Here is a 9325-nt window from a genome sequence, read left to right as displayed (position 1 = left end):
CTTGCCCCAACAGTCTGTTTAGGCTATACGGGGAATCTTTGTGTGTGTGTACGTGTGTGTGTGTGTGTGTACATGCGTGTGTGTGTACGTGTGTGTGTGTGCGTGTGTGTGTGACTGTGTGTGTACGTGTGTGTGTGTACGTGTGTGTGTGTGTGTGTACGTGTGTGTGTACGTGTGTGTGTGACTGTGTGTGTGTACGTGTGTGTGTGTGACTGTGTGTGTACGTGTGTGTGTGTGACTGTGTGTGTGTACGTGTGTGTGTGCGTGCAGAGCTGCTGCACACGGAGCGTGCCCACGTGCGCATGCTCAAGGTGCTCAAGGCGCTGTTCTGCGACCGCCTGCTGCAGAACGGCGTCGCGTCCGAGGCCGAGGTGCGGCAGATCTTCCCCAACCTCGACGCGCTGCTGCCTCTCCACGGTGAGGGACCTCGCTCGCTCGCTCACTCGCTCAGTCACTCACTCGCTCAGTCACTCACTCGCTCAGTCACTCGCTGGCTCAGTCACTCACTCAGTCACTCACTCAGTCACTCGCTCAGTCACTCACTCAGTCACTCGCTCGCTCAGTCACTCGCTGGCTCAGTCACTCGCTCAGTCACTCAGTCACTCACTCAGTCACTCGCTCGCTCAGTCACTTGCTCGCTCAGTCACTCGCTGGCTCAGTCACTCGCTCAGTCACTCGCTCAGTCACTCGCTCAGTCACTCACTCAGTCACTCGCTCGCTCAGTCACTCACTCGCTCAGTCACTCGCTGGCTCAGTCACTCGCTCAGTCACTCGCTCAGTCACTCGCTCAGTCACTCACTCAGTCACTCACTCGCTCAGTCACTCGCTGGCTCAGTCACTCGCTCAGTCACTCAGTCACTCACTCAGTCACTCACTCGCTCGCTCAGTCACTCACTCAGTCACTCACTCGCTCGCTCAGTCACTCACTCAGTCACTCGCTCGCTCAGTCACTCACTCAGTCACTCACTCACTCACTCAGTCACTCACTCGCTCGCTCAGTCACTCACTCAGTCACTCGCTCGCTCAGTCACTCACTCAGTCACTCGCTCGCTCACTCACTCACTCACTCGCTCGCTCGCTCAGTCACTCGCTCAGTCACTCGCTCAGTCACTCGCTCGCTCACTCACTCGCTCGCTCAGTCACTCGCTCGCTCAGTCACTCGCTCGCTCAGTCACTCGCTCGCTCACTCACTCACTCACTCGCTCAGTCACTCGCTCAGTCGCTCGCTCGCTCAGTCACTCAGTCACTCGCTCGCTCAGTCACTCGCTCGCTCAGTCACTCAGTCACTCGCTCGCTCAGTCACTCGCTCGCTCACTCACTCACTCACTCGCTCAGTCACTCGCTCAGTCGCTCGCTCGCTCAGTCACTCACTCGCTCGCTCAGTCACTCGCTTGCTCAGTCACTCGCTCGCTCAGTCACTCGCTCAGTCACTCACTCGCTCAGTCACTCGCTCGCTCGCTCAGTCACTCGCTCAGTCGCTCGCTCGCTCAGTCACTCACTCGCTCGCTCAGTCACTCGCTCAGTCACTCACTCGCTCAGTCACTCGCTCGCTCACTCAGTCACTCGCTCGCTCAGTCACTCGCTCGCTCAGTCACTCGCTCAGTCACTCGCTCGCTCAGTCACTTGCTCGCTCAGTCACTCGCTCAGTCACTCGCTCGCTCAGTCACTCGCTCACTAACTCACTCGCTCAGTCACTCACTCGCTCGCTCACTCACTAACTCGCTCGCTCACTCGCTCAGTCACTCGCTCGCTCACTCGCACAGTCACTCGCTCGCTCACTCACTCGCTCGCTCACTCACTAACTCATTGTCACTCGCTCGCTCACTAACTCGCTCAGTCACTCGCTCGCTCAGTCACTCGCTCGCTCAGTCACTCGCTCGCTCACTCACTAACGCGCTCAGTCACTCGCTCACTAACTCGCTCACTAACTCGCTCAGTCACTCGCTCGCTCTGTCACTCACTCACTCAGTCGCTCGCTCACTCATTCACTCGCTCGCTCATTCACTAACTCGCTCAGTCACTCGCTCGCTCAGTCACTCACTCACTCAGTCGCTCGCTCACTCATTCACTCGCTCGCTCATTCACTAACTCGCTCAGTCACTCGCTCGCTCACTCACTCGCTCGCTCACTCGCTCGCTCAGTCACTCGCTCGCTCACTCACTCGCTCGCTCACTCGCTCGCTCAGTCACTCGCTCGCTCACTCACTCGCTCAGTCACTCGCTCGCTCAGTCACTCGCTCACTCACTCGCTCACTAACTCGCTCAGTCACTCACTCACTCAGTCACTCGCTTGCCTGCTTACTCACTCACTCATTAACTCGCTCACTTGCTCAGTCACTCGCTCAGTCACTCGCTCGCTCGGTCACTCACTCGCTCACTCACTCGCTCAGTCACTTGCTCGCTCACTCACTCGCTCAGTCACTCGCTCGCTCGCTCAGTCACTCGCTCGCTCACTCACTCGCTCAGTCACTCGCTCGCTCGCTCACTCACTTGCTCAGTCACTCGCTCGCTCACTCACTCGCTCAGTCACTCGCTCACTCGCTCAGTCACTCGCTCGCTCACTCGCCCAATCACTCGCCCAGTCACTCACTCACACACTCAGTCACTCACTCACCCACCCACTCACTCACCCACCCACCCACCCACTGACTCACCCACTCACTTCCTCACTCGCTCGCCCAGTCACTCGCTCAGTCCCAGCACGTGACGTGAGGACTCCCAGCACGTGACGTGAGTGAGTCCCACCACGTGACGTGAGTGAGTCCCACCACGTGACGTGAGTGAGTCCCACCACGTGACGTGAGTGAGTCTCACCACGTGACGTGTGTGAGTCCCAGCACGTGACGTGTGTGAGTCCCACCACGTGACGTGTGTGAGTCCCACCACGTGACGTGTGTGAGTCCCACCACGTGACGTGTGTGAGTCCCAGCACGTGACGTGTGTGAGTCCCACCACGTGAGTGAGTCCCACCACGTGACGTGAGTGAGTCCCACCACGTGACGTGTGTGAGTCCCACCACGTGAGTGAGTCCCACCACGTGACGTGAGTGAGTCCCAGCTCGTGTGTGAGGAGTCCCAGCACGTGACGTGAGTGAGTCCCAGCTCGTGTGTGAGTGAGTCCCACCACGTGACGTGAGTGAGTCCCACCACGTGACGTGAGTGAGTCCCACCACGTGACGTGAGTGAGTCCCACCACGTGACGTGCGTGAGTCCCACCACGTGACGTGTGTGAGGAGTCCCACCACGTGACGTGAGTGAGTCCCACCATGTGACGTGAGTGAGTCCCAGCACGTGACGTGAGTGAGTCCCACCATGTGACGTGAGTGAGTCCCACCATGTGACGTGAGTGAGTCCCACCACGTGACGTGAGTGAGTCCCACCATGTGACGTGAGTGAGTCCCAGCACGTGACGTGAGTGAGTCCCACCATGTGACGTGAGTGAGTCCCACCACGTGACATGAGTGAGTCCCACCACGTGACGTGAGTGAGTCCCACCACGTGACGTGAGTGAGTCCCAGCTCGTGACGTGAGTGAGTCCCAGCACGTGACGTGAGTGAGTCCCACCACGTGACGTGAGTGAGTCCCAGCACGTGACGTGAGTGAGTCCCACCACGTGACGTGAGTGAGTCCCACCACGTGACGTGAGTGAGTCCCAGCACGTGACGTGAGTGAGTCCCACCACGTGACGTGAGTCCCACCACGTGACGTGTGTGAGTCCCACCACGTGACGTGTGTGAGTCCCACCACGTGACGTGTGTGAGTCCCAGCTCGTGTGTGAGGAGTCCCACCACGTGACGTGAGTGAGTCCCAGCTCGTGACGAGTGTGAGTCCCACCACGTGACGTGTGTGAGTCCCACCACGTGACGTGAGTGAGTCCCAGCACGTGACGTGAGTGAGTCCCACCATGTGACGTGAGTGAGTCCCACCACGTGACGTGAGTGAGTCCCAGCACGTGACGTGCGTGAGTCCCACCACGTGACGTGAGTGAGTCCCACCACGTGACGTGTGTGAGTCCCACCACGTGACGTGAGTGAGTCCCACCACGTGACGTGAGTGAGTCCCACCACGTGACGTGAGTGAGTCCCACCACGTGACGTGAGTGAGTCCCACCACGTGACATGTGTGAGGACTCCCAGCTCGTGACGTGAGTGAGTCCCACCACGTGACGTGAGTGAGTCCCACCACGTGACGTGTGTGAGTCCCACCACGTGACATGTGTGAGGACTCCCAGCATGTGACGTGAGTGAGTCCCACCACGTGACGTGAGTGAGTCCCATCACGTGACGTGAGTGAGTCCCAGCTTGTGCGTGAGGAGTCCCACCACGTGACGTGCGTGAGTCCCACCACGTGACGTGAGTGAGTCCCACCACGTGACGTGAGTGAGTCCCACCACGTGACGTGGGTGAGTCCCACCACGTGACGTGAGTGAGTCCCACCACGTGACGTGAGTGAGTCCCAGCACGTGACGTGAGTGAGTCCCACCATGTGACGTGAGTGTGTCCCACCACGTGACGTGAGTGAGTCCCACCATGTGACGTGTGTGAGTCCCACCACGTGACGTGGGTGAGTCCCACCACGTGACGTGAGTGAGTCCCACCACGTGACGTGAGTGAGTCCCAGCACGTGACGTGAGTGAGTCCCACCACGTGACGAGTGTGAGTCCCAGCTCGTGTGTGAGTGAGTCCCACCACATGACGTGAGTGAGTCCCACCACGTGACGGCAGTGAGTCCCACCACGTGACGTGTGTGAGTCCCACCACGTGACGTGAGTGAGTCCCACCACGTGACGTGAGTGAGTCCCACCACGTGAAGTGTAACGTGACGTGAGTGAGTCCCACCACGTGACGTGAGTGAGTCCCACCACGTGACGTGAGTGAGTCCCACCACGTGAAGTGTAACGTGACGTGAGTGAGTCCCACCACGTGACGTGAGTGAGTCCCACCACGTGAAGTGTAACGTGACGTGAGTGAGTCCCACCACGTGACGTGAGTGAGTCCCACCACGTGACGTGTGACGTGACGTGAGTGAGTCCCACCACGTGATGTGTGACGTGACGTGAGTGAGTCCCAGCTCGTGACGCACGTCAGGGGAAAGTTCTCCCAGCCGGTGCCGGGCCTCCCCCTCGGTGCGTGCCGACACTCTCTTCGCGGCACTTGCCCCGGCGGCGTTGAAGGCTACACGGGGCACCTTTGTCTTTGCAGAGTCTCTGAATGTGGCCATGAAGAAGCTGAAGGAGAACGAGCCCCTGGTGGATGGCGTAGGAGACGCCCTGTTAGCCAGGGTGGGGGACGCCACCCACTCAGTCACTCACCCAGTCACTCATCCAGTCACTCACCCAGTCACTCAGCCAGTCACTCACCCACTCAGTCACTCAGTCACTCACCCAGTCACTCACCCAGTCACTCAGCCAGTCACTCACCAAGTCACTCACCCAGTCACTCACTCAGTCACTCACCCAGTCACTCACCCACTCACTCGCCCAGTCACTCGCCCAGTCACTCACTCACACACTCAGTCACTCACCCAGTCACTTACCCACTCACTCACCCACTCAGTCACTCACCCAGTCACTCACCCACTCACTCACCCACTCAGTCACTCACCCAGTCACTCACCCACTCACTCACCCACTCAGTCACTCACCCAGTCACTCACCCACTCACTCACCCACTCACTCACCCACTCAGTCACTCACTCAATCACTCAGTCACTCACTCACTCACTCACCCACTCAGTCACTCACTCAGTTACTCACTTTATTCACTCACTCACCCACTCAGTCACTCACTCAGTTACTCACTCACTCGCCCAGTCACTCACTCAGTCAGTCACTCACCCACCCAGTCACTCACCCACTCACTCACCCACTCAGTCAGTCACTCACCCAGTCACTCACCCAGTCACTCACCCACTCAGTCACTCACTCACTCACACACTCAGTTACTCAGTCACTCACTCACTCACACACTCACTCACTCACACACTCAGTTACTCACACACTCAGTCACTCACTCACTCACACACTCACTCACTCACTCACACACTCAGTTACTCAGTCACTCAGTCACTCACTCACTCACACACTCACTCACTCACACACTCAGTTACTCACTCACACACTCACTCACTCACACACTCACTCACTCACACACTCACTCACTCACACACTCAGTTACTCACTCACTCAGTCACTCACTCACTCACACACTCACTCACTCACACACTCAGTTACTCACTCACACACTCACTCACTCACACACTCAGTTACTCACACACTCACACACTCACTCACTCACACACTCAGTTACTCACTCACTCACACACTCACTCACTCACTCACACACTCAGTTACTCACACACTCACACACTCACTCACTCACACACTCAGTTACTCACACACTCAGTTACTCACTCACTCACCAAGTCACTTGTCCAGTCACTCACTCAGTCACTCACTCAGCTGCTCCGGTTTCAGCTGCCCCTCCCGCCCCTCCCCCCCGTGCCCCCCCCGTGCCCCCCCCGTGCCCCCCCCCCCCCCCCCCCGTGTAGTTTGCGGGTGTGGCTGGCGAGGCCCTGCAGGCGGAGGCCGCTGTGTTCTGTAGCCAGCAGTCGCTGGCCCTGGACATCATCAAACAGCGGCAGCGCAAAGACGCTCGCTTCCAGCAGTTCATACAGGTGGGGGGGGCGTGTTGGTGTGTCACGTGGTGTGTCACGTGGTGTGTCACGTGGTGGTGTGACGTGCTGTGTGTGACGTGGTGTGTGACGTGCTGTGTGTCACGTGGTGTCACGTGGTGGTGTGACGTGGTGTGTGGTGTGTGACGTGGTGTCACGTGGTGTGTCACGTGGTGTCACGTGGTGTCACGTGGTGGTGTGACGTGCTGTGTGTGACGTGGTGTGTGACATGGTGTGTGACGTGCTGTGTGACGTGCTGTGTGACGTGCTGTGTGTCACGTGGTGTCACGTGGTGGTGTGACGTGTTGGTGTGTCACGTGGTGTGTCACGTGGTGTCACGTGGTGTCACGTGGTGTCACGTGGTGGTGTGACATGGTGTGGTGTGTGGTGTGTGACGTGGTGTCACGTGGTGGTGTGACGTGCTGTGTGATGTGCTGTGTGACGTGCTGTGTCACGTGGTGTGTGACGTGGTGGTGTGACGTGGTGTGGTGTGTGGTGTGTGACGTGGTGTCACGTGGTGTGACGTGCTGTGTGACATGCTGTGTGACGTGCTGTGTGACGTGGTGGTGTGACGTGGTTGTGTGACGTGGTGTGTGACGTGCTGTGTGACGTGGTGGTGTGACGTGGTGTGTGACATGGTGTTGTTACGTGGTGTTGTGACGTGGTGGTGTGACGTGGTAGTGTGACATGGTGTGTGACGTGGTGGTGTGACGTGGTGGTGTGACGTGGTGTGTGACGTGGTGGTGTGTAACGTGTTGTGACGTGGTGTGTCACGTGCTGTGTGACGTGGTGGTGTGACGTGGTGTGTGATGTGTCACGTGGTGGTGTGACGTGCTGTGTGATGTGCTGTGTGACGTGCTGTGTCACGTGGTGTGTGACGTGGTGGTGTGACGTGGTGTGGTGTGTGGTGTGTGACGTGGTGTCACGTGGTGTGACGTGCTGTGTGACGTGCTGTGTGATGTGGTGGTGTGACGTGGTTGTGTGACGTGGTGTGTGACGTGCTGTGTGACGTGGTGGTGTGACGTGGTGTGTGACGTGGTGTTGTGATGTGGTGGTGTGACGTGGTCTGTGACGTGGTGTTGTGACGTGGTGGTGTGTGACGTGGTGTTGTGACGTGGTGTTGTGATGTGGTGTGTCATGTGGTGTGTGACGTGGTGGTGTGACGTGGTGGTGTGACGTGTTGTGACGTGGTGTTGTGCATGGTGTGTTACGTGGTGTGTGACGTGGTGGTGTGACGTGGTGTTGTGACGTTGTGGTGTGACGTGGTGTGTGACGTGGTGTTGTGACGTGGTGGTGTGACGTGGTGTGTGACGTGGTGTTGTGACGTGGTGGTGTGTAACGTGGTGTTGTGACGTGGTGTGTCACGTGGTGTGTGATGTGGTGGTGTGACGTGGTGGTGTGACGTGGTGTTGTGACGTGGTGTTGTGCATGGTGTGTCACGTGGGGTGTGATGTGGTGGGGTGACGTGGTGTGTGACGTGTGTGACGTGGTGTGTAACGTGGTATTGTGACGTGGTGTTGTGACGTGGTGGTGTGACGTGGTGTTGTGACGTGGTGTTGTGACGTGGTGTGTGACGTGGTGTGTGACGTGTTGGTGTGTCACGTGGTGTGTGACGTGGTGTGTAACGTGGTGTGTGACATGGTGGTGTGACGTGGTGTGTAACGTTGTGGTGTGACGTGGTGGTGTGACGTGGTGTGCGGTGTTGTGCGTGTTCAGGATGCGGAGAGCAACCCTCACTGCCGCCGGCTGCAGCTCAAGGACTTCCTGCCGTGTGAGATGCAGAGACTCACCAAGTACCCTCTCCTGCTGGACAAGATCGCCAAGTACACGGCCGGTATGACACGCTCGCTCACCACTCGCTCACCACTCGCTCGTCACTCCCTCGCTCACCACTCGCTCACCACTCGCTCGCTCACCACTCGCTCACCACTCACTCACCACTCGTTCGCTCACCACTCGCTCGCCACTCGCTCACCACTCGCTCACCACTCGCTCAACACTCGCTCACCACTCGCTCAACACTCGCTCGTCACTCGCTCGCTCACCACTCGCTCACCACTCACTCACCACTCGTTCGCTCACCACTCGCTCGTCACTCGCTCACCACTCGCTCGTCACTCGCTCACCACTCGCTCGCCACTCGCTCACTCACCACTCACTCACCACTTGCTCACCACTCACTCACCACTCGTTCGCTCACCACTCGCTCGTCACTCGCTCACCACTCGCTCGTCACTCGCTCGCCACTCGCTCACTCACTCACCACTCACTCACCACTTGCTCACCACTCGCTCACCACTCGCTCGCCACTCGCTCGTCACTCGCTCACCACTCACTCACCACTCGCTCGTCACTCCCTCGCTCACCACTCGCTCACCACTCGCTCACCACTCGCTCGTCACTCGCTCGCTCACCACTCGCTCACCACACGCTCAAAACTCGCTCACCACTCGCTCACCACGCGCTCACCACGCGCTCACCACGCGCTTACCACTCGCTCGCCACTCACTCGCTCACCACGCGCTCACCACTCACTCGCTCGCCACTCACTCGCTCACCACTCGCTCGCCACTCACTCGCTCACCACGTGCTCACCACGTGCTCACCACTCGCTCACCACTCGCTCACCACTCACCACGTGCTCACCACTCACTC

At 58.6% G+C, this 9325-nt stretch overlaps 1 protein-coding gene across 4 annotated transcripts in view; it reads left to right on the top strand.

Moving 5' to 3' along the window:
* The window catches only part of LOC116955844 (rho guanine nucleotide exchange factor 11-like), a 123630-nt gene that overhangs the window by 71862 nt on the left and 42443 nt on the right, over positions 1-9325 (top strand). For all 4 annotated transcript variants that reach the window (XM_076053626.1, XM_076053625.1, XM_076053624.1 and 1 more), the window contains exons 16-19: positions 271-417; positions 5200-5279; positions 6548-6673; positions 8387-8504. In XM_076053626.1, the coding sequence (XP_075909741.1) occupies positions 271-417; positions 5200-5279; positions 6548-6673; positions 8387-8504 (471 nt within the window). The remainder of the gene's footprint in view (positions 1-270; positions 418-5199; positions 5280-6547; positions 6674-8386; positions 8505-9325) is intronic.

This window comes from Petromyzon marinus, chromosome 62 (genome assembly GCF_048934315.1).
Source record: "Petromyzon marinus isolate PM22_M1 ecotype Great Lakes invasive population chromosome 62, UKy_Petmar_22M1.pri1.0, whole genome shotgun sequence".
Taxonomy (NCBI): Eukaryota; Metazoa; Chordata; class Hyperoartia; order Petromyzontiformes; family Petromyzontidae; genus Petromyzon; species Petromyzon marinus.
Note: the sequence above shows the minus strand (reverse complement) of the source record. Positions and strands in the feature narration are given on the sequence as shown.